Source organism: Cynocephalus volans, chromosome 7 (genome assembly GCF_027409185.1).
Source record: "Cynocephalus volans isolate mCynVol1 chromosome 7, mCynVol1.pri, whole genome shotgun sequence".
Classification (NCBI taxonomy): Eukaryota; Metazoa; Chordata; class Mammalia; order Dermoptera; family Cynocephalidae; genus Cynocephalus; species Cynocephalus volans.
Window position 1 is genome coordinate 69,376,636 of NC_084466.1, and position 27,923 is coordinate 69,404,558.

At 45.9% G+C, this 27,923-nt stretch overlaps 1 protein-coding gene across 2 annotated transcripts in view; it reads right to left on the minus strand.

Moving 5' to 3' along the window:
* Positions 1-1,199: 1,199 nt before the first annotated feature.
* The window catches only part of ATP7B (ATPase copper transporting beta), a 63,207-nt gene continuing 36,483 nt past the window's right edge, over positions 1,200-27,923 (minus strand). Inside the window, exons 7-22 of one of the 2 annotated variants that reach the window (XM_063101504.1) lie at positions 26,129-26,205; positions 24,385-24,559; positions 22,838-23,071; positions 22,046-22,137; positions 16,079-16,206; positions 15,812-15,966; positions 15,526-15,606; positions 12,113-12,307; positions 9,331-9,513; positions 7,926-8,094; positions 6,474-6,617; positions 5,201-5,343; positions 3,468-3,671; positions 3,267-3,384; positions 2,016-2,118; positions 1,200-1,473 (exon numbers count right to left, since the gene is read on the minus strand). In XM_063101504.1, the coding sequence (XP_062957574.1) occupies positions 1,200-1,473; positions 2,016-2,118; positions 3,267-3,384; positions 3,468-3,671; positions 5,201-5,343; positions 6,474-6,617; positions 7,926-8,094; positions 9,331-9,513; positions 12,113-12,307; positions 15,526-15,606; positions 15,812-15,966; positions 16,079-16,206; positions 22,046-22,137; positions 22,838-23,071; positions 24,385-24,559; positions 26,129-26,205 (2,475 nt within the window). Of the gene's footprint in view, positions 1,474-2,015; positions 2,119-3,266; positions 3,385-3,467; positions 3,672-5,200; positions 5,344-6,473; positions 6,618-7,925; positions 8,095-9,330; positions 9,514-12,112; positions 12,308-15,471; positions 15,607-15,811; positions 15,967-16,078; positions 16,207-22,045; positions 22,138-22,837; positions 23,072-24,384; positions 24,560-26,128; positions 26,206-27,923 lie in introns of both variants that reach the window. The other variant, XM_063101502.1, reaches the window with a different exon arrangement.

Sequence of the window (27,923 nt, forward strand, 5' to 3'; positions counted from 1 at the left end):
GAGCAGGCGGAGGCTGGAAGTGCACAGGCGAGAGCAGCTCGAGGATGAGGCAAGAGGGCACAGCCCCAGTGTCAAGGACGTCAAGCACACAGAAGGGGAGAAAAGGGAGAGATTGGGCCAGCAGAAAACAGAAGGTGCACTTGAGGTAAACTGTGGTCTCAGACACATGATGCAGGCAGCATCGTCAAAGAGCCCAACAGCAAGTTTTGTGAGGGTTCTCTAGAAAGGCCCAGCTAGGCTTTTGGTCCTGAGGAGGTTGTTCCTTACTTCACAAGTAGTCACCCCCAAATACTACAAGCAGAGGTCTGCAGAGAGGGCTGACTTTCCTCTGTCTTCTAGAGTCCAAGCAAGGTTTCCAACAAAGCCCACACCAACAGCATGCTGGGGCCAGGGTGCTCTGCTGGGCACAGGAGGATCCAGGCAGAGCAGTCACGTCCAGGCTGCTGGGAAAATGGAATAGTTTGGTCAGGGCCCTCGCCTCAGGTCCAGTTGGGTGTGGTTTTAGCACATCCTTTGTAAACAAATTGTGTGTGTGTGTGTGTGTAGTTACTGTGCACGTGCGCCACTGTATCTTTTTAGTTTTGTTGCTATTGTGTTCTTGAGAGAGACAGAGAGAGACAGAGAGAAAGAGAGGAGTTTTAGTGAAGCAGGTGGGTGGGCATCTGCCTCAGGCATCCACCTGGTGCAGCCATGCTTTCCAACCTATGGGTCCAAGGACCTTTTGACCAGTTACCTAGCTCATAGACCTGCATGAAGGGGTCTGGTGACCCAGCCTGGCGTGTGTGGGGTCTGGTGGCCCAGCCCGGCATATGAAGGGTTTATGACCCAGTCTGTGAGCCCCAGACCCAGCCCTAGCTTGGCAAATGGCCTAGTCAGTACAGGATTATCGGCAGGTAAAAGAGCTGGACAACTAGCGTGGTCACCTAGCTTTATAACTGGCGTCACAAACAGGATTAAGAGTGCTGCAACTGGCGATGTTGACAGGACTAACAGTAGCCACACACAAGCCAATGCCAGCCACAGCTGGATGGGCCAGGTGCGGCAGGGAGGGATGACTGGAAAAGTCCAGGGAGTGGAAGTCCCCAAGGCTAGAGGCAAGCGTGACTCCCCTGCTGGTGGTGCAGACAGCAAACAGATGCCGCTTTGCCAGAGGGAGCTGGGCCCCTGCCCTGTCCTTGATCTGGCCCCACCTGGAGCTCTCAGATGTACTGCTCCTCGTCCCTGTCATTCAGGAGCAGAGACCACTTGTCCCCACCATCGTCCATCATGGCACTGTGCCGAGACAGCCTGTCGGACGTCAGGGAGGACAGAGACACCTGGCTGACGTAGCTGACCTGGTCCCACGCCGGGGCCCTGGGGGAGTCCCGCCACCGGTCATTCATGCCGATGTGCACGCTGACCTGGGACGGGCTCAGGGGCTTCATGCGGCCATGGGCCTGCATTTCGTACTTCTCCAGGTCGGGCTTCTTGTAGCTGCAAAGCAAGAACCCAAGAGCATCTGAGCCATTCTGGACACAGGCTTTTTTTTTTTTTTGAAGTTTTTCAATAATATGCAGTATTAAAACCTCATGGATTTTAAAGGAAAAGAACATTAAACTCCTACAGTTCAAGTAAAAGTTCACTTGATTTAGAAACTTCCTATGCAAATGCCCTGCACATAGTAGACTACCATTAACTTTTGTTAAATGAATGCATGAATAAATAAGTGAACATCTTTTTTTAAAAAAGGAGAAGTGGCAATACACAGAGACCTGGCATCTCTATGACAGTCACATAAACAGCCCCTGAGCGGAAGAGCGAGAATAGTCCAGCACATGGTGACTGTTCAGCAGTAGGGTATTTGCTCATGGTGCTGACAAATCACTACACAACACGCACTGGGCTCCACTCGGGCTGCTACTTTGGTGTTCGCCTCAGCTGAGTGAATGGGGAACAGCGTGGCCCCAATCTGCATACGCTCAGAGGGAAAGGGCCTCCTGGAAACTGGCACAAACATTCTTGCCCATGGGACTCACCACTTGAGCTGCAGGGAGGAGAGCACCACAGACACAGAGGAGGCTGCCATGGCTGCTGAGCCCATCCACGGCTGCAACACGATGCCAATGGGCATGAAGACACCTGCCAAAGGAGGACACACTTGCACCAACAGCAGCCTGGAGGCAGGAGCACTCAAAGGGCCTCCCCCTCAGCTGCCCCTGCTGCCGGCAGGGCACACAGTCCTCTGAGGTGAGGCTGTGGCAGAAAGCTGGGCAGTGGGGTGCTGGTGAATGGATCCTAGCCGCTTCCACCTGCCATGCCCTGCCTCGAGCCATGCACAGGCTAACATGGGGGCTGTGGGGGGGGAGAGGGAGAAGGAGGAGGTGGGCAGCCAGCAGTCCTGCAGTCACAGCCCCACAGGGCACAAAACCCTGCTGATGGCACAGTCTTTGTCTACACAGACTATCGGCCTCCAGGGCCTCATAACACCATTTAAAAGAGAAATAAGAGCCAGGTCCCAGCACAGAGGCAGGAGACTCAGCCAGCTACGGCCAAGTGTCTGTGGCAGAGGCGCAACCACTGGAAGGAATTACTTGAGCCCCTGAGCTGGCCTGACTGCCTGGTCTCCAGAGGCCAAGGTGGACACACTGATCCCTGTTATGGGAGTTACCACTAACCATTTGGACACAACAGGAGGTCCTAAAGTAGGAAAGTTGTGATTGAAAATTTCAGGTCCCTTCAGCCCGTGGAGGAGTGCTGCCTTGCAGAAGGATCTGGAACTTGTCCCTGCCTGGTTCCACAGGATTCAAGGGGGCAGGTGAGAGGGGAGTTACAAAGCAGAAACAATCCATTTCTTTCCATCATCATTAGTGTGAGTCAGAGAGAAACCTGGGCAGGATTAAATTTTCAGGTAAGGTTCTGCCACACCAATCATTGTGCCTAGTGTGCTGTTCGTGCCCATAACTCTTAATAATGACTATCTGTCAGACTAATGTCTTAATAAATTGCTCAGAAAATAGAGCCACAGTAAATAAATGGCAAAGCATCTTGACCAACTCTTTAGAAAGGACCAGAGTGAATGAAGGTTTACGGTCCTCTAAGCACCTTCTCATTTACCTTTAGAGATGTACAAAGCAGGGAACATAACAAAACCAGCCTTTCTAAAACGCTTCCAGAAGGCCAGCCAGTGGGGTGAGCTTCTCACTAAGGTCAGCAGGAACCCAGCAGACAGAAGCTTCTCTAGCCCAGCTGGGGTCAAAAGTAAGAAGGCAGGTGAGAGCCAGCCCTACCTGCTGCAATGGGTATCCCAATCAGGTTATAAATCAGCGCCAGGACCAGATTGACTCGTATTCTACGGACAGTCCTCTTGGACAGGTGAATGCTGGCCACCACGTCGAGTAAATCATTCTGCAGGAGAGGAACACGCAGTGAGTAAGGGGTCTGTTCCACGGCCCTCATTGCTCCCATGACATCGACACAGCCAAGCTCACTCTGATGAGGACGACGTCAGCTGCCTCGATGGCAACATCCGTCCCGGTTCCAATGGCGATGCCCACATCAGCCTGGGCCAGGGCCGGAGAGTCGTTAACTCCATCTCCTACCATGGCGACTTTCTTCCCTTTGTTCTGAAGCTCCTGGACCTTGGCCACCTTATGAGAAGGGAGAACCTCTGCAAAGACTTTGTTGATGCCAACCTAAAAGGGAAGGAAAACAACACCCAGTGTTTGTCCAAAGATATTAAATGGCAGCAGAAATCTGAGAGTCATCCTTGTCCCCAACGCCCCCCTCCCCCACCCCAGGTCTAATAAGTTATTGTCAACCAGGTCCTGCAGATTTGAGATCACAGGGCGAATTCTTCCGCTGCTCCCACACCAACATCCTGCACAGTTCAGGCCCCAACCTTTCGTGGATTAGCAAACAGTCCCCTTGTCCATATCTAAGCCTCTCAACTCTCTTCTCCCTATGCTGTCCCAGTGGTCTTTCCAAAACAACAATCCTGGAGCTCTCCTGCTTCAAGTTCTCCACTGGCTCCCGCCTGCCCCCCCAACCCCGGGACAATGTCTAAACTCTCAGTGGTCTGGCTTCTGCCTCATGGCCCACAGCTGGCGCCACCCTAGACTGCACCATTTGGCTCCCTGGGGCATCTCAAAATCACCGTGTAACTTTGTACCATCAGGTAATGCTCACACTGCCTGCTCTGTCTTGGGAAGGTTTACTTGTCCTTTCCCTATTCCTCTCCCCCTTCTCCATCTGACTGACTCCTGACTCAAGCATCCAAACCCCACTCCCCCCCCCCCCAGCAAGCCATCCCCAGACCCTGCCAGGCTAGAGGGTAAGTTACTCCTTGGTGGCTCCCACAGTGTCCCATGCACCTTGCAGATCCATGTTTGATCACTGGTCCACCCTCCCTGCAGGACTGTGAGCCCTTTGAGGGCAGAGCCCCTCTTCACTCCTCTCTGTAGCCCCAGTGCCTGGCACTGTGCCTGTCTGTCACATTTGTGGTGATTAATAAGTGCTTACTGAATGGATGAACAAGTTTTAACAAGGAAAAGGTGGGCAGATACTCAACAAATCCATCACTAGGAAGGAAGGCGATGTAAAACAGAGGTACTGCTGCGTCCCGCATAAGCCAATTAATTTTCAAAAGCATACAGCTTTCCACCACTTGGGGGGGGGGGTTTTACAATTTTCAGAAATTCACGTTGGAGCCAGTACAGTGTGTGGAGCCAGGAAGCCATCCAATGGTGCTGTCCCACAGCCCAAACTCAGAACAAGGGTCCCTGGACAACTGCCAACATTGAGTAATTTATCTGGACACACGAATGAGAACAGCTGAGTTGGCAAAACATTCCCTTAACATAAAGGTTAAAAAATATAATTTTAAGCCTAAAGCTGTGAACTTTTTTTCCCCCATCATGAAGAGTGGGAACCAGTTAGAGAATACTGGAATTCCTTTTTCCAGGGACGCATGTGAGGCATGCATCAACTACATGTCACCAGGCCCTGGGGACTCTGAGGCAGCACTGGCACAGTGTGCTCGCCCAGGATGCTGCACAACTCGGAGCAGAATACTGCACCTGCAGAGGAAAGCACCTGGTGAGGGGGAGAGTAGAGGCAAAGCTGAGTGCTGGAGGCACTGGTGCTTATTTTTTTGTCTGTTTCTATGTGCTTAACATAGCCTGTAATTTTAAAAAAGGAAGACCGCCCCAGCCCCAGGCCTTACCTGGGTGGCAATGGCCCTTGCTGTCTTCCGGTTGTCCCCCGTGATCAGAGCCACATCCACACCCATGCTTTTCAGCGTGTGCACGGCCAGGGCAGCCTCCTGCTTGACAGCATCTGCGATGGCAATCATCCCGCAGAGCACACCTGGAGCAAACCACCCACACGTCAGCAATGCGGTCTAGGGGTCGTGACTTGGAACGGTTTTCATCATATGGTATACGCGATAAATAAAGCACCAAATTACATAACATAATATAGTTTTGACTTTGCTTTTTTTTTTTTTTTTTTAAAAGATGACCGGTAAGGGGATCCTAACCCTTGTCTTGGTGTTGTCAGCACCGCGCTCAGCCAGTGAGCGAACCGGCCATCCCTATATGGGATCCGAACCCGCGGCCTCGGTGCTACCAGCACCGCACTCTCCCGAGTGAGACATGGGCCGGCCCCTGACTTTGCTTTTTAAAAATTACACACATATATAGATATGCACAAAAGTCCGGAAGAAATACCAAAATGTTCACAGTGGCTCCCTAGGGGCAGGATTAGGAGTAATTATGAGGATTATGAGTGATTTCATTTTTTCCTTTAGACTTCTCTGAATTTTCCGGATTTTCTGGAAGGAGCATGTATTACTTTGCCACATGCGTAGCTCATAATAAGAACTCAATACATGTTAGCTATTAAAATACGAAAAATGTAACATATTAACAAATATCTCTTAAAGTGATGAACATTCAAATGAGAAAAATCAATCCTTCCTTTTTGTCTTTTCCTACTTTCTGTACAACTACAACTGTGTAGAATATTTCCTAAGTGAATCTCAGAGGGTAGGAAGGGTGTGAACAGGAACACAGTAGGAGATGCATGAGAGGGCCTGACCCTTTAATCTGAAGAGCTGAGGGGACTGCAGGTTTACAAGGACTTACTTAACAAAAGGGAAAAAAGAGAGAGAATGAAAGAAGAGGACATATTTGGCTGGAGCATTCAAAATACAGTGTCATAAATTACTTCCTATGTGCATATAATTTTACTAACATTAACAAAATAAGAAGACTGAAGCCAGAGCACAGCTGGCTCTAGAGTCAAGATGGAGATGGTGAGAAAGAGAGAGCCTTGGAACTGGGAATGCAGGGAAAAGATGGCAAGACATCTTCTGGAAACAGACCCTAAAGTAATGGAGAGAAAGATTTATTTTAAAAAAAGGACCCTTTTTGCCTGACATCCCTGGGAAATTGCATTTTTGAGAGAGCATAAGGAAGGAACGAGCAAGGAGATACCGTCAATGGCCACCAGGATGGCTGTCTGTCCTTTCATCTCGTGATCAGTCATAGCGTCACTGACATCACTGGAGATGGTTAAGCCGTTGCGCTTCATCCATTCGCGGTTTCCAATCAGCACAGAGAAGGTCTGGGGGGCTGTATCTACTCAAAAGAGATTGCGATTATTCCTAAACAGACCAATTTCACTATGAACTAAAAATCACAGAATCCTTAACAGCAAAGTAGCCATTTAATCTTTTTGAAAAGCTATAACTTAGTAAGCATCTCTTATAACATCATCCTTAAAGGACTGGAAAGAAAGTACAATTAATGTACAGAACATGTGGGTATGAATTAAAATGGGGCATTAATAGTACAGTTGTCCCCTCTTATCTGCAGGGGACATGTTCCAAGACTGTGCCTGAAACAAATAGTACCAAACCCTATATATATGATGTTTTTCTTGATCTGATAATCGAGCCACTACTAACTAACTGTTATAAACATTAAACATCACATCATATTCTTATTTGCCATTAGAGATATTTGCTGATTCTGTTTCTATAGGGAATAGAAGCAGTTAGTTATTTGCTCAGCACCCAAAGCAAGTGACTAGATTCACTTCTGCTCGCTACAGATGACCTGAGATATAAGTCAACAAATAATCAGGTAAGTCTATTCTACACGTTTGAAAACCATACCTCCTGAAAGGCCAGGTGAGCCTTCCACCTGTCACCTGTGTGCACCAACTGAGGCATTGCTGCACAGATCACTCCCTAGAAGCTCTAACGGAAAGGTCATTCTGAGGTTTTAAATCGCTAGAAAGTGGTAGATGCCTCCTAACAACAAAATCCAAATCAAGATTTAACTACCAACATGCTTAAGGAAAAACACTATACTGGGTGTTGAGTGTTTTCCACCCTCTTACACTGATGGTTGGCAAGCAATCCTCAGAAGGAGAAAGGCCATTGTTAAAAAGCACCTGCCACTCACTCCCAGTGGCACCTTCCTGAGGGTGCAGACCATTTCCACTGCCTTCCCTGACTTTTTCTGCCAGCTCTATAAATACTACACGTCCCATCAGAGTTCTACCACATGTGAGGGAAACAAGAAGAACAAAAGTAGAGTTCCCATCTGTCTACTTTGTAGTTTTTAGGAAGCAAGATCAATCTGAGATAAGAAACGGAAGAATCAAAATTATGGATCAGCTAAGCAATGCTCTATGAATTTAAATCACATGCTACTTTTGCCTGCCATAAGCATCAACATTTAGATGCATCAAAGAACACAAGAGAGAAGCCGCAGGCCTTCCTGGTGGGAGCAGGTGTAGGGCGGCCCAGCCACGGGCTGCCTTTCTCCCAACAGGCAGGCATGGCATGGTGCTCTCTGTGGTTTGGCACGCCTCCACTTTTCACCCAGTGGGGCCCAGCCATCAACAGATCCAGCAGCAGAGACAAAGGCCAGGGATACCTTTTTCTGCAGGAAGGCTGCCAACCCCATTCACATGAGTGGCCCATTCACCCAGTCGGTGCTCACTGTGGGCCAAGAGGCCGTCCACGCTGCTGACTTTGCACCCGATTCCACAGCCTGGCACCGCCTGGAAGTCTGTGCAGTACCCCAAGGTCTCTGTTCCAAGTTCCTGTGAAAGTAGGGATGGGAGCGAAGTAGGACAGGGACTCAGGGTGAAGATGGTAAGAGCAGCACGAAGTATAGGAGTTGAGAGAGAAAGGAGGCAGGGGAATTGAAGGGAACAGTGAGGAGATCGCCTATTAATGCAGCAATTATTCTTCTCCCATCCGATACAGATATTACAGTTATTAAATTGAACAAGATGAAATAGTCTAAACTCTCCCACGAGGTGGATGCCCCATGATAGTGGACAGGCTGCAGACTCGAAAGGAAAAGGCAACTCACATTAAACTCCTCAAATTAAAAAGGGGTGCAGGTGCCAATGAGAGGAAGATATTTCTATGTTGCAAATGATTCCATAAAAACAACGGAAGAAGTGAGTGGTGACCAAGCTGTTTCGAGGCTACCAAGAGATAACAACCCATGTCCCAGGCCTGGAGGAGGAGGGTGCAAGGCAGGGAAAGCAGCGCGTGGAGCAGCCAGGAGGATGGCTGAGCGCCAGCATGGCTCCTCCCGAAAGGTCACGGGTGAGACAGGGAAGAGCTGTCTGTCTGACCCTGCATGAGGGACCAAACACCAAATGAGGTTTCTGGAATATTCCCTGTCCAGAAAGAGTTGTCAACAGTTTTCCAAGGTATCCATATCATCTTTCTACGTTCATGGGTTTTGCTCAGGCCATTTAAAAATTGTCAGGGCAATATTCTGGCACGTTCTACTGCCTCTCCATTCAGACTGAAAACAAAAAACGAAATAGGACCTTTCCTGTGGAGAGAAGGAAGGAGTGCCACGTTTCTCCATCAGCCTGCTGAGAACCACCTGGATACTCTGGTCCCCTCTGCTGGTTCCCCTCCACTCCAGATGCTCCCAGTGGAGGGATTTCTCCCTCCCTCACCCCAGAACCCCCACTACATGTTTGTGTCCCCTTGTACTAAGCTCTTCAACGGACTGAGCTTCTAGACCGCCTGTCCTCCCCCAGAGTACAAGCTCCCGGAGGAGAGAGTTCACATCTCACTCATTTCGTTGTCTTGAGCCCAGGGCCAGACAGACGCTTGGCAAAGGACTGTGACACTGAACTGCTTTTGTGATAACCTGGAACTGTGACAAGGGCCTACTGTGAGCCCCACCTCCACCTGCTCCAGAGGGGCCTGCTAAGTGCTTTTCCAGACCCCACCCAGGAAGGCCTCCATGAGGGCAGCTAGGACAGAGGTTTGGGGGGCGGGGGAGAGTTACGCCAAGGTTGACGTACCTCTTTACAGTACTTGGTGACCGCTACACCCAAGGGGTGCTCGCTGCTGGCTTCTGCAGTTCCCACCACAGCCAGAACCTTCCTGAGGGGCAGTGCAGCCACGTCTACAAGCAGGAGGAACCGCATGACCCTGGGGACGCCGTGGGTAATGGTGCCAGTTTTGTCAAACATCACAGTCTTTATCTGCCAAAAACAACCACATCTCAGCGACCACAACACAGATGGAAGGGGCTTCCCTAGTCCACATAATCTTGAGGCAGAACTTCACCCAACCTACCTCGGGCAGGTAACAGCACTCCTTTACAACTTCTTAACATAATCCTCTGTAGTCAATCCTGGGGCTCAACAGCTTCTACCACAATGAAATTGTTTCCCTATCTGCCAAGTCAAAAACGTCCACACTGTGGCTTAACCTCACCCAGCTAGAGCCAGAAACTCTCCCTTGGCTATCCATGTGATGGTGTGGCACCATCTCCAGGACAGTGACACCTCACATAGGTTCAGGAGTCAGGACCCTGGGAGTCCTCCCATCTGCCTGTCCACTGTTGTCCACTGAGTCCAACCACTGTTTTCTCTTGCCTGCCTCAGTGCAAGAGCCTGCTGACAATGAAGTCCTCACACTCCAAGTTCAAGAAAGGAAGGGACTGTTCTGTGGCCGTAAGAACAAGTAACCACCAGAGCCAGTTTTAACCCATCCCACTTAGTCAACAGAAGCTCAGACAACCAGCAGCAGCCACACTCCTGTACCTGCACTTCCATGGCCAGAGGCCAGCTGAGTACTGAGCCCTGCTTCTGAAAGCCCACCAACCCCTGACCTGCACATATCCCCAAACCCTACTTGTCAGCAGGTTACCCACAAGCACGTTTTCCCCCTTATTAGCAAACAACAGGTTCAGCCTTTTGTTTCTGATGCTAAGTTGTCACCTCTGCCTTCAACACTATTAACTTATCTTCCTCCATTGATTCTTGCCTCGTTCAGTCCATCCTTCTCTCAGCAGTCAGAATAATCTTCCCAACATGTAGTCTAGTCACATCACATAGGTTGCTATGGTTTCAGTGTGTCCCCCTGCTATGGACTGAATTGTGTCCCCCAAAGTTCCATGTAGTTAGAAACTTAATCCCCATTGTGACCATGTTAAGAGGATGGGAAATTCTATTATGGCAAATGAAAGGTAGGGCCTTGAAGAGGTGATTAGATTGCGAGGACCATACCCCAGTGATTGGATTGATCCATTCATGGAGTAATAAGTTGAAGGTTTTACAGGCATGGTTCTGATGGCTTTATAAGGAGATCTAGGAACAAGTTAGCTCTCTCTGCTCTTACCATTCTCACCATGTTATACCTTGTGTCACTGTAGAACTCACACAAGGAGACAGCCCTCACCAGATGTATCCCCTTGACTATGGACTTCCCAGCCTCCAAAATTATAAGAAATAAATACTGTTTCTTTACAAATTACCCAGTTTCAGGTATTTTGTTATAAGGAACAGAAATGGACTAATACACCCCCAAAAGTTCATGTGTTGGAACTTTAATTCCTCAATGCAGCAGTGCTGGAAAGTGGGGCCTAATGGGATGTGTTTGGGTCACCAGGGCTCTGCCCTCATCATGGGATTAATGCAGTTCTCATTGGACTGGGTTAGCTCTTGTGAGAGCGTACACAAAGGGGTTGACCAGCTGTCTCCCCTCTTTCCCCATGCCTCGCCTGTCTTTCCACCATGCCATGAAGGAGCACAAGGCCCTCTGGCCCCTCCCTCAACAGCCTCATCTACAGTCTCTTTCTCTCAAAGACTTTCTTCCAGTTCCTCATTTATTTATTTAGCAAATAACTTTTGAGTGCTTTCAATGTGCCAGGTACAAGGCTGGTTGCTGGGGATACAATGGTGAGGATAAAGTTCGTCCCTGATCTTTGGAACCGGTGCTAGGGCCACGTAGACTGCCCAGGCCCTTCCCTCCTGCTGCTCCCACCGCAGGAACATTCTTCCTATCCTCCCTTGTCTTTCTAACTCTCGCTCAACTGTTAGATCTCAAATTAACCTTTGTAATCCTTTCTCCAACCACCTGCATCACCCCCCACTCCGAGTCCAGGTCAGACCATGGTTAAAGTGCTCTCGGGGCATCTCAAACTCTCTCCTAACACTCAGCATTTGTTGTTTACTTATACAACACATGTCTTTCCTGCTACATTATGAGCTCCTTGGTAGTTGGGAACCTTAACCATCGCCAGAGCCTGGCACAGAGCTCACACACAGTAGGTTCTTGACAAATACTGAATAAATAAATAGAAGCATGGAAGATCAGGGGTCGGTATGTTGGGCACAAAGAAGATTGTTCATAAAAACCATTGCTCCTATTCCACTCCCCAAGGTCACAGAGATCCCACCACTAATTTCACAGCCATGGAGTTGGGACTGTCCTCCTGCAGACTCACTGCCTGGGTGTGAATCCTGGCTCTGCCACTTACTAGCTGCAGGCCTTTGGGAAAGTTACCTAATCTCCTTCTGCTGCAGTTTCCTCATCTGTAAAATGGAAACGATAAGCACCTACTGCAAAAAGTTGTTAATGAGATTAACTCAATACTTATAAAGCACTGAATTATATGACTACTACTGCTCTTGCTGCTATTCTCAGTTAGTCCTGGTTTTCTATTTCATTCAAATAACATTGCTGCCCTCAGGTCGCTCTCAGGTTTCTCTCAATACGAAGTAGTAAACAGGTAACAATTTTCATCGTCAAGACTCTCTTAACAAGGAGGGTCGGGGAGCTTGGTGCAGGACCGACCTTGTGCGCCATCTCCAGGGGCTTGCCCCCCTTGATGAGGATGCCATTCTGGGCGGCCACCCCAGTGCCCACCATGACCGCAGTGGGTGTGGCCAGCCCCAGAGAGCAGGGGCAGGCGATGCACAGCACCGTGATGGATGTCTGGAATGCAAACCGGAGGACCACTTCTGTCTGGGAGATGTGCTTGTTGGGGTTCTGAAAAGAGGAGAGAGACAGAGGCAGGCTGAGAGGTCAGTGAGGGGTCTCACAGGATTCTCATCCCTAAGCACATTTCTGTGGGCAGTGAGGCCTCAGCCAGCATGATAAGCTGGGTTTAGGAACACAATTGTGTTCTGCACTGCCATGGCATCAGAGTTCACTTTACTGCTCCACATCCCAGCTTTCCAGCTAGATCCTACAGGCTTCCCCCAAAAGAAGCATTACAGGAGCAGAGAGTCATTTAAGAACGTTTTACAGGGGAGAGAGTGCAGACAGTGGAGTCAGACCACGCAGATCCATAACCTGGCTCTGATGCTAACTTCACCTCTCTGCCTCAGCTTCCTCATATACAAAATGGAGATAACACCCAGCTCGCAGGTTGTCGTAGGGATTAAATGAGGCAATACACATATAAACATATAAATATACATAGTATAACACCTGGTATAGGAGAAACATCTAAGAAATTGTAATTAGTACATTATCATTATTTTTACCATCACTATGAAAGCTTCAAAAATAATGGGTCTCCAAGGAGTATCCTAGGGTGATAATCATACAAGGGGGAAAAGACAGTAGGATATTTATCAGTGTTTTGTTTTGTTTTTGTAATGGCAAAAATCTAGACACAATAGGGTGATTGGTTAATTAAACTGTGGGTATGGTGTATATAATGGAATATTATGCCATTGTTGGAATGATGATATATATCGACATTTATTGATATAGAAAGATACCAGTAACACTGCAGAATTAAAACAACAAATACAAAAAGACATTTGCTGTGATTTTATTAGTGCAAAATTCTCTGCCTATATCCATATATAGCCTTTCAACAATACAGGAAAGAAGTCCACCAAAGAGCAAAAAAGTTACTTTTAGAGATGATGTGGAGCCATCTTTACTTTCTTCTCTATATTTTTCACTATTACTTTCTTTGTAAACCTAAAACAAACAAAATATGGGTCCGACTTTCCAGATACCTGGTAGCACATACTGACATTAATTATTTGCATTCTGAGATACTGAATTTTCTTGGTTTATTTTTCAAAATGGCTGGTGGCTATAGAGTATAATAAAGAGTAGCTATATTTACTTAATTACAGCAAAAAGCACATTTCCTAAATCAAGGAAACAGACCACAATCTCTAGCTTCCATTTATACTTTATTCTTTGATTTTGAAAGGTGGATTCTAAAATTATTAAAGGGTCATTTAATTTACATAGAAACAGTTGCATTTAGGTAGAGGGATGTAAGGTTTAAGATATAATGTCATTTTTAGAGATAAATATGATGTGATTTTTTTTTTTTTTTTTTTAAAAGATGACCGGTAAGGGGATCTTAATCCTTGACTTGGTGTTGTCAGCACCACGCTCAGCCAGTGAGCAACCAGCCATCCCTATATGGGATCCGAACCCATGGCCTTGGTGTTATCAGCACCACACTCTCCCGAGTGAGCCACGGGCCGGCCCAATGTGATTTTTTTTTAAACCTAATAATTCTTGTCAAAATAACACCTGACATTCTGAAGGGTTGGGTAGACTTCTAGAAGTTAACATGAACACTTCCCTACAGATGATCTTTGTACAGCACAGATGATAGTACCTTAAAGGAACATGCAGTACCTCATTTGCCAGCATCCTCCCTGATATTGCAGATAAAAACAAAAGAAGCCAAAGTAAGATGGAAAGGCATGGAACAGCAGAAAGCCACATATTCCAACTTGTTGAGGACTGAGTCTTCCCATAGCCACATGCCAGTGCCCTGCTCTCCCAGAAAAGCAGAAATTTTAGGCAGTCATGTGCCATGAATAGCCACTGGCAAATTCTAGGAATACATTCATAAGTTACTATTAAAAGCACTGAAGTCTACTTAGATGTCAGAAAGTACTTAATTTTGGACATTTTTCAATTTAAGATAGAAAATTTGAGAGAGAAAATGACATCTTAGTAAATGACATGCATCCTGAGAATATCAGAAACTTTTTTAAGAGGAAAAAAATATATCCACTCCATATTTGTCATTCTTATTCTATGGTGCTTAAGTAAAATAATCAACAGGCTGGGCCAGGTACAAGGTGAAGTAAAACACTGCTCCACTCACTGGGCAGTTACCCAATACTGCTCTAAGTGGGTCATCAGCTTTTTACATACATCGGGGTTTCTCAGCCTGGGCATTATTGATATTTGGGGCCAGATAATTCTCTGCTGTGGGGGCCTATTCTGTGCCTTGTGGGATGTTTAGCAGCATTCTGGCCTCTACGCACTAGATGCAAGTAGTATCTCCCCAAGTTATGAAAACCAAAAATGTCTTCAGACATTGCCAAATGTCCCTGGAGGGGGGACATCTCCCAATTGAGAATCACTGATGCATACAAAGGTTGAGTATCCCTTATACTTGCATTATACTTACCAGTTTGGCATTCCTACTCTAAAAATCCAAAGTCCAATATGCTCCAATGAGCATTTCCTTTGAGCATCACGTTGATACTCAAAAAGGTTCAAATTTTGGAGTATTTCAGATTTCAGATTTTTGGATAATAGGGATACTCAACCTATGGTTCTTATTTCTCAAGCAGATAAGTTTTGTGAGGGATGGACTGCATTTTCCACTTTTTCTTTAAGTTTGATAAAACCATATTTCCTAGTATAGTGTTCTTCATCCACTTTTAACTCAGAAACATAAATTTCACTGCCTCACTTAAAATGTTTAATAAATTGTTTGGGAAGCTGGGAGGCTAAAGGTATTTGTAGATACAGACAGCAAAAAACACATTTTTCTTAAAATCTGTTAATATTATCATGCCATCAAAATTCTGAAGTGACCTTTTCTATAATGTATGTGCCTCATAACCTCAAAACTAACCAGGATGGCTTACTGTAAATGCTGTAGAAAATGCTGTAAGCATTACAACTGAAAGCTAAGTCGTGTCTGAAAATCATCTAAGTAGAAAGCAAAGGCCATGTTTAATAAAAACCTGCAGAAGTAGAGTGACCAACTGTCCTACCCTGGCTTAGATTTTGCTGCCAATAAGGGAAGCAAGCAAATAAAATGTAATGGATAATTAAAGCCCAGTGAATCTAAGACATGAAAGAACAGGAGTAATGACAGTAGATTATTTAAAACACAACAACCATACTGCCCAAGGCATTCAACTTACAGGAAAGTGTTTCTGAACAACACCAAAATCGATAAAACCGATTACAATCCATACCACCAACGTCAAAGTTGAAATGATGATGATAAATGGGACAAAATATCCACTGAACCGGTCAGCCAGTTGCTGAATGGGTGCCTGTGAAGATAAAACATGAAAACCATGGGAAATTACCACTTATGAAGAAATAGGAAACCGACAAGCATGGATAAGGAGTAGGATTCTTATCTCCCTCATTCTCTATGTTTACTAATCAGTCTCTCAATAAAATTGTTTCTATGGGACTCTTGAAATAATTTCTAAAATGAGGAACCAAAGTTACAATGTTTTATTTCTTCACTACCTTTGACATCTGAGCCTCTTCCACCAATTTCACAATCTGAGCCAAAGTGGTGTCGCTGCCCACATGGGTGGCACTAATGAGCACAGAGCCATGTGCATTTATAGAGCCAGCAATCACGATGCTTCCGGGTTTCTTTGTGACTGGCATGGCTTCTCCTAGAGGTGGAGAAGAGAGACAACAGTCACCTGCTCAGCCCCATCCAGCATTCACGTGACCTGGCAACTGCAGTGATACCCACAGAAGGGAACATGAAAGAAGTCACCTAACCTGTGATGAGGGACTCGTCAGCCATAGTGTTGCCTTCTAGGACTTTCCCATCCACTGGGAACTTTCCCCCGGGGACAACCTTGATGATATCACCCCGCTGCACCAGCTCCACAGGTACTTGCTCCTCTCTGCAACAAATGCCAATCAAGTCACTCACACAGCAACTCACAGCATGCTACCCTCTTGGTCTGACACCCAGCTCAGGTTCTAGACCAACTGTTGGACTAGTTACACTACACCTGCTTTACACCGAGCAACAGTATTCAATTTATCCATTAATTTATAAATTGAGTCAATATTTATTGCACAGGTACTAAGTGCCAAGCACTGTTCTAGGCACTGGGGATACAGCTGTGAACGGGATAGAAATGTTCCTATCCTCTTGAAGACCAATTCTGTCAAGCAAGATAGTATCAGGTATTAAATAAATGCTATGATGAAAATAAACCAGGATGTGACTGGAGGGCTTCTCTAGGTGAACGGGGGTGGGGGAGACATGGGAAGGCCTCTCTTGGAAGATGATATTCAAGCTGAGACCTGGATAACAAGAAGGTCCAACACGTGGGGAAAGAAAGTTCAAGAGAGAGAAAACAGCTAATGTAAAGGCCCTAAAGTAGGAAGGAAGGATGCATTTGAGAAACAGGAAGCAAGCAAGCATGGCTGGCAGGGTGTAAGTGAAGGGTAAGTTAAGCTCAGAGAAGCAGGCTGAGTCCAGATCATGTGGGGTCTCCTAGAGCAGAGTATGGGCTTTAAATGTAAAATTTTTAGCAGGAAAGTGACATAATCTGATTCAAATTTCCAAGTTCTCTCTCTGGCTGCAGCATGAGAATGGGTTACTGGGGCAATCACGGACCTAGGAGAACAGTTAGGCTGCTGCAGCAGCCCAGCAAAAGACGGCAGTGACGTGAACCACAGACAGAGAGAAAAATACCCTAGACAGTCTTAAGGTATGCATCAACAAGATGTATATAAATGTGGGGGTAAAGAAAATAATCAGATATGAGCTCCAAATTTTCATTCTGAGCAACCAGATGGATAGAGACATCATTTAATGAGATGGAGACAACTATGGAGAAGCAGCCGAGGGAGGGTGAGGGGAGAGACGGGGAAGGGTGTAATGAAGAGCTTTATTCGAACATGTGGGGTTTGAGATGCCTATTTGACTTCCACATAGAAATGTCAACTGCCAATATGAATCTGGAGTTGAGAAGTAAGAGCTAGAGGCACAAATCTGGGAGTTCTCAACACACAGATGGTACTTAAAGCCATGGAATGGTCTGGGCTTCCCAAGGAGTGAAAATGAAAAAGAGAAGGGGTCTGAGAACTAAGCCCTAGGACACTCCTATATTGGAAGGCTGAGCAGAAGCCAAAGGGCCAGCAAAGGAGCAGCCAGTGACATAGGAGGAAACGAGGGAGGGAGGAGGGGGTGGCGCACATCCCTCAGTTCTATCAGATGCTGCATGAGGAGTTCCACAAGGGCAAACAGATGCAAAAATTCATCACACTACACTTGGGATGAGTGGGAGGTACACATTACTAAAAGAAGAAGAAAACTGTAAAGGAACAGAAAAGAGGGAAAATGCTGATGAGACGCTGAAATGAGGATGTTTAAAAAAAAGCAATGGTTGGATTTGGGTGCATGGAAATTATTTGATGGCTTTGGCCACAGCAACTTCAGAAATCGGTGAAGGCAGATGCCCAACTGGAAGAGGCAGAGAGAACCTGAGGTAAGGAGACAAAGACAGCAGTTAAAGTCAGCTTTAAAAGAAGGTTCACTGTAAAAGGGAACAGAAAAACAGAGCAGGAGGCAGAGTGGATTAAAACTGGAAATTGTGAACTGTATGCTGGTGGGGAGAGTCCTGCAGAGAGAGGGAGAGATGGTGTGGGAGAAGGAGGAGGGGACGGCAGAATAGAGTGACAAGCAAGAGGGAGGGCATCCAGGAGACCAGAGGTTGGCTCGGACAGCACCTCTCTAGAAGCTTCATATGAGCCAAACATAATTAAGTGTATATGTAACACTGGCTCAGGAACAAATGGTGAGACGGTCAGAAAAGCAGGCACGTACAGCAAGCAGGGCTTGGCAGTTATTTTATATCCCCCTTTCATCCTACAAAGACTACGTTTAACCTCTCACAATAAGGAATGGACAAAAAAACCACCTTATTTATTTGAGAAGGAAAAATAGACATTTACTGCATGCCACTGTCTATACCAGATACCGGAAACACAGATGAGCAAATCAGACATGGCTCTGACGTCCTGGAGCCCAGAGTACTCATTAAAGGTACTGGCAAGTCACAGGGCCCCAGTGTGGTCTGGTCCAGAGCAGGAACTTCAGAGTTACACAGCCCGGTTCAAATCCAGTTTCCTTCTTTCTACAATGGTGATTTTGTTCCCAGGATTACATGAGATACATGTAAAGTGCTTAGCACAGTGCCCGATGTACAGTAAGTGCCCAACAAATGCTAGCGATTTTTATCATCACCTACCTGGTGTTTCCACTACTGACAGGCCTCTGTGCACCAGGCACTATGCTAGGCTGGGGTTACAACTTGGACAGAGGGGAGCCTTCCTCTAAGGAGGTTTAAAGCTTCATTTCTAAAAGCAGACACGTAGATGGATAGTTAAGACAGTAAGTTTCAATGATGGCAATAATAAAATGAATGGAGTACTGAAAAGGAGACTTTTAAAGACTGCAGTCTTCAGTGCTGGGAACAGATCTGTGTAAATCTGTTTGATGGCTGGGGTGGGCAGTAAGTGAGAAGGGAATGATCTCTACAACCAAGAATATTCTCTGCATATTTTTATTCTTCCAGTGATGAAGTCCAGGCTCCCACACTGCCCTTCTGAGGCCTCATCTGCACAACTTGGAGGATTATCACCCCAGAGGTCTCCACATGGCAAGGGAAGCCTGTGTGGGGAGCAGGAGTAAGGCCACTCTAGAAACTTTAGAAACAAAAGACTCTGAGGACTTAAAAGCAGACCCTTTTGAAACAAGACTCTATGACTTAAAAGTAGGCCCTTCTCCTCCAGCATAGCCTAATTACTAAGTTTTTAAATGTTCACTTATACAGGGGTACTTAAGGAAAACTGGTATAAATGTCCAACTGAGTGCCTTCCTAAGAAATCTTCAGTAATATTAATCTCTGCTTAATCTACCTTTGCATTTCTCCTTTGATCCGAATTAACCACATCTAACTCTGAACAGCTTAATTTAAGGTGATCAGTCCTTTCTGGGAGTTAATATGGCTCCTTCTGGTGAATTTCCACTAGCATTTCTTCTTCAGAAGCTTATGTTCCCCCAAAATGCTGTGTGGTGAGAATACTCTTTTAAGCGAAAGACAAGGGGGCTTTTTCTTAGTATTTCTTCAGCTTTCAGAGTTTCTGCCAGCAGTCTGTTTTTCTCACCTGCTTCCTCTCCACTCTCCTTCCTCATCAAACACAAGGAAGAAACATAAAATGGCTACTGGTCTAGCTAAAATTTGTAATTTTGTCCCCCTCCCTCTGAATTACAAGAAACAGAAAACTTAACAGGAAACTGGGGACCAGAATGTGCAAGCCTTTTAATATCAAGCACATACACGAGTAGTATGTTTCCTTAGCATTTGACAGTAGTCTTGTTCATTCAACTAGTGAGCCTCTGCCATGTGTGTGTCCCAGGGTAACCTGAGGCATGGGGTGCTCTGAGAGCACCAGGGCACCCAGCATGCCTGTGACAGAACGCTCAAGCTCCTCAGAAGGGGCCTGGACTGCTACAGTCCAGGCGGCAGAGGTAATGGCTTTGGCCCTGGGAGAGCAGGTATGACCATAGCCTGGAGCATCCTGTTGGGAGAATGAATAGGAATGACCACCTCGGACTGTGCAACAGAAGCGCTGATGGGTGCACTCTGACCACACCACCCATGTGAGGCAAAGTCAGAATGAACTCTGGTCTTCTGGCCCCTCACTTAAAAACAATGCGATGGTAAGTAACCAGGCCCACAGTGTGTCCACAGCCAAAAAATGAATCACCGTCTCTGGAGAAGAGCTGAGTTATGACAGGTAGAACCCACATCACTTGGACATTTCAGCTGGTTTGTGGCTCCAGCAAAGATACCCGTGTCCTTGTGTTCAGAACCGGGAGCAGTTCTAAGCAACTGTAGTAGGTGCCATCAGAAGGTCCTCAAACTGCAAAGCAGAGTCCAGCAGGGCAAGTCAGAGAAAGGCGGAGTTACTACACACGCAACTGCTGGCGGCTTGGTGCCCAGTGGAATGATTTTGCTTCTCAGAAACCTTCATGTCATTAGTTTATGAGAGAAAAAAAAAAAGACACCAAAGTGGGTAGCTACTGTGGAGCCACTGAAGAAGGCAAGTGCACGTGGGAGCCCAGGAGTGCCAACTGCTCTGTCCTCCTGTCTGGGAGACAGTGCACATGGTAGCTGAGAGGGTGGCCCTGTGCCTACGGCGGTCCCATCCCAGCTCAGCCTGCCATGCACTTCAGGCAAGTTACTTCACCTCACAGAACTTTAGATTCTTTCTAATGAAAATGGGGAGAATAACAGTACCTACGTCCCAGGATGGCCATCGGTATTAATTAGAGAATTTGTGTGAAGTGCTGAGTAGTGTACCTGGCACACAACAAGGACTTAACCCTCAGCTATTAGTATAATTATGATTATTACGTAAAAACCAGCATCTAGGAAAAATCCAGTGCTGCTGATGGACAGTCAGCCTGTGCTTCATTAACTTCTCCTCCACCGTGTTTCACTCACCAGAGACTTGCCCAGGGCCTGCTCTGTGCCAGCCCTGGAGACCCCATGGGGAAGCAAGGGACCAGTCCTCGGAGGACACAGTGCACGAACTGGTGCTGGCAGCAGCGTGACAAGCGGGCAAACACATGGTGGGAGAAGGTGGCAGAGGCTTGTTTGCTTCAACGGGAGAGTTTGGAGACTATGTCATACTGGATGGTAAGAACCAGCAAGGATGGCGACATCGAAGACCACCGAGAAAATTGACAGAGGGAGGCTCCTGAGCAGAGGCTAGGAGGAGACGCAGTGGGAGAAGGCTGTCGGGGGACGGTGAGTTACAGGAAACTGACGGATTTCCCATCCGAAGACTTCTATTTTCAGGAGTCAGAAGTGAGATCACAGGGGAAAAGGGAAAGGGTGAGGCCAGAGAGATTTCAGGAACGCAAAGAAGGCCTGAAATAATCATTAGCCAGAATATAAAAAAGAGGCTAACCAAGGAAATGCAAAAGCCTTAATTTGTAAAAACTTCCGCATTATTAAATATGCTTTAAGAACCAGTGTGTGTAAGGGTTAAGAACGTGGACTCAGCAACCAAAGCCTGGGCTATATCCCAATTCCACTACTTAATACCTGTGTGACCTTGGGCAGCTGCTCAGCCTCTCTGAACCTCTGTTTCCTCAACTGTAAAGTTAAGGTAATAACAGTCCCTTCCTCATAAAGTGTTCTTTTTTTCTGGTCATATTAAATACAAAGAGGTTAGAATAAGTGTCTGACCAACATTAAATGCTACACAAGTTTCCAGCAATAATGATAATAATTATTTTTAGTATCAGTCAACTTTAAAAGGAAGATAAATACTACTCCCATTTTTATTCTTTGGTAAACTGAAGCTCTTATCTCTCCGCCTACCTGAGTCCTCCAAATCTTGCAAGGAAAGCCCAGTTCATATTCCATGTTCTCTGTGAAGTTTTCCTTGACCACTGTTGGCCTTCCTCTTTTAAATTCTGGAATGCTAATAGTCATATCTCTCATTTACATTTAGCATACATACACTCCATCCAATTCTTGCTTGTTTTTAAATATTTAACGCCTTGTCTGCTTAAGAGATCAAGATGTAGGGTGTTACCCTGTCTCTGCCTGCCCTCACTGGTCTAGTGCAATGTCCCTAATACAATGGGTCTTTAACGTGTATCACACAGGTTGCTATAAATCTGATGAACTTTTGATGAACACAACCCACCTGATAATTAAGTTGTCCTCCCCAAGGGTCACAATGGTGGCTTCTGTGGCTTGGAGAGACATGAGTTTGGCAAGGGCTTCTGAGGTTTTGCTCTAGGAAATAACCAGAATGTAAAGTGAGAGCTATTGTAAGCTGAACTGCCAAAACCGAGACGGTGGCAAACCTGGCAGAGGCGACTGGTGTGAGAGAAAGCCCTTCAGGAAACACTGCTCCCTAACAAAGCCACAATGCATGGCAGGAGATGCTGCGGGGATGGTGTGTCATCACCACACTGAATGGATGATGCCTGTAATGCCGAGTTCTAGGAATTACATTTCAGATTGAAAAAAAGACCAGGATGCCCACTATCTGTTTTCTTTTAGGTTCAATCTAATCTCTTTAGGGCCTGAGTCCCACTTTTTTGTAGGATACGTTACAATGCTGGGTTCAATGCAGGGTGTTAAAAATGGCGTGACCCTGAGGTGGAAGTGTGGATTTCTAGATCACTAAACTATATCCTCAGTTATGCACTAAGAGACGATGTGGGCTCTGACCTAGGTCCAGAGTTCTTTCCATTACACAATACACCTGAACAAAGATTTCAAAATTAACCAGATTAGCTAGGATTTCAGAAGTAGCGACTAATTTGGAGATTAGTGACCGAGTACCTAATTATACGGAGGTTTCATATTTCCTTAAGTCTGTCTCTATATCGTGTATAGTTAGTAATTCTAAACAGTGTTCAGAGGAACTGAAATTGGTAGTACTGAATCTCAACCTGAAGCTATCTTCTTAACCTGAAGCTATAGTTACCTTTGCCACGTGCTCCAGCCACCGCCCCAGGGCAATGAACACGAAGAGCATGGGGGGCGTGTCAAAGAACGTCACAGGGCTCCTCTCGGCCTTCTCAGCCATAGCAACTGCCAGGATGACAAGCGAGTACACGTAGGCAATGCTTGTGGCCAGGACAATGAGTACATCCATGTTGGCTGACCTGTGTCTCAGAGATTTGTAGGCCTGAACGTAGAAGTACCACCCTCCGAGGAACTGTAAGACAAGGAGAGCGGAGGCTGCTAACACGCAGGGCGGAGAATTCAACAAGCAAGCGTGTGGGGAGACTCGAGGCTGACGTGCAATGATCACATTATTTCCCCCCCTGTGGATTGATGTTCATGAAATGTCCTTTCTGATTCAGAGGACTACTGGCGGCAGGAATGGGTGCCCAAGGGCATGTGAGACCTTAAAACCCAGATCACAGCACATAAATGTCCATCAACAGAATGGTGGAAATGGTGAAAAAAATCATGGCTCGTTTATACCGTGGACAGTACTATGCAGTCCTAAAGAGAATGTGCTATGTCTATAAACCGCTGGCATAAAAGATGTGCATAATACTTGGTTAAGTGAAAAGGCCAGTTGCACAGCAGTATATCTCTTATAATTCCATTTCATTTAAAAAACAGCCTGTGTCTGTGTTATGTGAACATGTACATACACACACAAGTTCATATTCACGCAAGTGTGTATTTTCTCTATATAGATGAAGATCTGGAAAGATACGTGCCCAACTATTAACAATGCTGTAACACTGGGGAGTGGGACTGGGCTGGAGGCAGGGTGAAATTAGTGAAAGAATATTTTCCCTTTTTCTTTTTATACTTCAGTATGGCTTGAATTGTTTACAATAAGTGTGCAGTACTTTTGTAGTTAAAAAGAAAATATAGAAAAAAACAAATTCAGCTTATAAATGCTTGCCCCTGAATAGTCTACTACTAATTCAGGAGTTTAGTCTTATATTACAAAATATATGCATAGGGAGCACATTTCACACGAAAAATACAGCTAGTCCCTTAATATGACCACCAGAGTAAAGAGGTTCAATGACACCAGTCTCTTTTAAATTATAATTTCCTCAAAGATAAGGACTATATCTCTGCTTTTCAAGATAAAACATTCAAGAGAAATGGGAGCTCCAGGTGATCCAGCTGCTGCTTCTAACAACAGAGATAAACTAAGCTAAACAAAAAGCAAACTGGAGACACACAGGTTCACCAATCCTTGCAGCAAGAAGGTTGGTATTCCAGTGAGAGTTCTGATCACCTGAGTCAACTGTGAAACGGACAGTGAAACCAGGCTTTTCTTAGTCCTCCGCATTGGAGGGTATATCTCTTCCACCTCCTTCCCACTGTTCACAAGACAGAAAAGCAGCAGCAACTGTCTGGGGGTGGGCAGCAGGAAAGCCACAACAAAGTGTCATTTAAACCAAGCTGAAGACCTTTGTTTGGCCTTAAAAGGCAGAGTATCTGCTGGCCACACACAGGCACAGTGGGCAGAGGTTTGCTCATCTTTCTAATACGCACCTGGACAAAGGTACACAAGATAAAGAAGATGAGATTTAGAATGGACAGTCCTGGAATGATGTTGTGGTCCAGGACCATAGACTCATGGGGTTCGTTTCTGGGTATTAACATATAGATCATCAAACCCATAACAGGGATGCCAAACACCAGGCTGCACAAGAAAGACTTCTTCCACCTGCAAAGCAAACGCAGCAACATACATATATTAGACACCACTTATCACTTGAGCTATGGGCTGGCTGAGGACTCGGTTCAAGACCTGCCTTTGTCACATATCTGGGACAGACCACCAAGGGCTAAAACAAAAGTAAGGGCCTCTCCCAGATAGCAGGCATCAGAGGGAATGTCTAAAGATCTAAACACAGCTGTAAGACGTTCTGGAGATGCTCAGGCCCAGACCCTGCCTTCACATAGTTGACATGTAACCTCCAACTTATAGATGAGGCAACTGAGGCCCAGAGCCAAGAATCTAGCCCCAAAGAAGTTTAACATCCTCAGTCTATGGTTGCCTACAGCTCTTTTTTCAAAATGCTATCTTATACAAACGCCCAAAGAAAAAATAGATAAAAGTAGTATTTTATTAGGATAAATGTACTTATATATTCAATTTTTGAACAATTAGTTAAAATAGAATCGCTGAGAACAGTGAAGCTGTCTTGATTAACACCAAAGCTTGAAATCGGGGTTCATGGGTGACAGCTGTGGTCCCACATTAGCTGCAGCATCCATGAAATTCCAAATGCACCTTAAACACGGCCTGAAAACGACTGGCTTGTGAGTCTGAAGTTCTCCACTCTCAGGCTGCTGCCCAAGGCCTCGAGAATCAGCCTCCAACTGGCTTTCCAGATGACTCTCCTGCCGGTCCCTCCTGTGCCCCAGGCATGCCAGTTGGACCACACCACAGGAGTTCCTGAAGGCTACTAGAAGACACCTACTCCCTGACTGTCCCTCTTCCCCCACCAACTCCTTCAGCCTAGCAGACTTGAGCCCATTCTTGAGGCTCAGATCTTGTGTCCCCTGCTTGGAGGTTTCCAAGACCTTCCGAAATCCCCCTGAACCACTGCTGTCATTACTCACCCACTCTTTCCCAGCCAGACTATGGGCCCCTCTAAGGGACCAATGACATTCTATTCACCCCTAGCACTTGGCACAGTGCCCTGTACCCAACAGCAGCCTTAAAATGTGTTGGATGAATAAGTGACCATCTGAAACAATGAATAAACCCAGGTCTCCTTCTTCCCAGGACATTTTCTTTCTACTCAGCCATGATGCCTGTCCTCAGATCCCATGCAAATAAAGTCTGAAAATACTGTCGAAGAAAAAATATACACTTCCTCCTTCCCTCCCAATTTAAGCACTGTCCAATCTGTCAGCCAGCAGCCGCAGGTGGTCATTTAAATTAAAATTAAGTAAAATTAAGTAAAAATTAAAAGTTCACTTCCATAGTCACATTAGCTCCACTGTAAGTGCTCACTAGCCACACATGACTAGTGGCGACCATACCGCACAGTGCAGATGCAAAACTTTGCCATCATCACAGAAACCTCTACTGAACAGCATTGTTTTAGAGCGTTGCTTAGCACTGTCAACATTACAAGGGTAAAGGCGCAGTGCGAAGCCAGGGGCAGCAGGGACACCGATAAGCAGGAGGCATTTGCACAACATGAATGAGCCGCAGAGGTGGGTCCAAGGAGGGGACGACACTTAGACAAGGGCTACAGTTCATCTTTTGTGTTCTACCTACTGCTTTATTTCCATCCTGTGGTCCAAGTGATGAGCGTTGGGATTTCTCTGGGCCAGGGAAGCATGAAAGCCAATTTCCTTGTTATTAAAAAGAGAGGGGTGGGGGAAAAGGAGAAAGGTACTTGATTAAAAACATGCATTAGTAGAAAGCACTTAACAGCTTTGGAAATCAGCAAGTAAATCTAAACGTGCCTCCGAAGACTAGTGGGTTTTCCTCTCATGTCTTCTTCACTCAAATGGCCTACAGACTCTGTTCAGAGGTTCAGCACCCTTCCATGCTCACAGACCACTCCATCCCCAAGGAGACAGTATCAGATGGCAATTCCTGTTCCTTCTGTTGGCAAAGGCTGTGGGTTTTAGGAAGATAACTTCACCAGGCCCCAAAGCCAATCAGTGTTGACTTATAAACTCAGAATTTTTGAATTAAGGAGTCTCAGACACCTAATGGTCAGGTACTTCCATCCTATGCATGAGGAAACTGAAGGTCAGAGAGGTTAAATACCTTGCCCAAAGCCACAGCATTATCAGAAGAGCTGGACCCAGAACCAGGTCTCCAGCTTCCAGCCCAGGCTTCTTCACACTAGTGCTGAACATGGCTCCTTCAGTGTCTGGAAGAGAAGCTTCCACTGTGGCCCAACAGAGACTGCACCTCAATCTCAATAGAGAGGGGACCCAAGAACTCTGTTGCTGGGACTTCTACACAAAAATTAAAAGTCATGGTGGGAGAAAGAGCATCTAAGACTGTCTAAAGACAAATCCTTTTACAACTAATACCAGCCTAATTATATTAGGAAAAGATGCCCCAGAGATGCAAGAACAGAGCCAGATGTAGACAATACTTCTCAACTAAGGACAGAGAGGATGCTGCACCAAACTCAAGGGGCAGTGGGGAGGCAAGCGAGGACATTAGAACTCCGGAAGGGTAGCAGAGACATGTCCGAAGGACTGCCTGGGATTCTCCAGACTGTTTTCTGCATCAGACTCATCAATGCCACATCAATACTGTTCTTTAGGATTGTGGTGTAGCAGAAATGGAAGGGCTGCTGAGCTCAAAACTGTGAGACCTGGGATTGACGACCAGTTCTGCCACCCAAGAGCTGGTACCAGTGAGCAAAGTCCCTTAACCTCTGAGGACTTCTCCTCATTTGATAAAGCATCTGTGTTGTCTGCCTCCAGGAAGAGGCACTGCATCAACACATCATCATTTCCATTCAAAAAGCTCTGCTGGGCCACAGGACAGATAACATTCCTCTTTAACACACACACACATACAATGAAAAGAAAAGGACAACACTGCATTAAGCCTGCTGCTACAAGGTGCTTCATTTCATAAGCAGTTTCTGAAGTAGTAGTTCCTGCTAAAATTAATTTATCCTTACCACTAGCTGTTAGAAGTTAATCTTGTTCAGTTTTGACTGTCTTAATCCATTCAGATCACCTGTTCATGCTCACTCTCTGCAGGAAAGGGTATGTTTCAGTATGTTTTGTAGACAAACTGAGGGAGGAGGTAGGAGATAGGACCTGCATGAAAATTCTTACTGATTTTCCAAAGCAGGAATGACCAAATACTCCCACAACAAGACATGCCTAGCACAGGGGCAAAATGCAGTGTAATTCCTTCCAATGTCACCATTCTTTTGGTCTATAGTTACTTGGTATGGACAAAAATAATACTTCAAAATTATAATTGGGAAATTTAACCCTATGTATCAAGTATCTTGGCAATATTGATGTTCCTCAATAATATTTCCCCCATCTTTTTCTTAACCATTCACTGACATTCTCCCTCAGGTCAT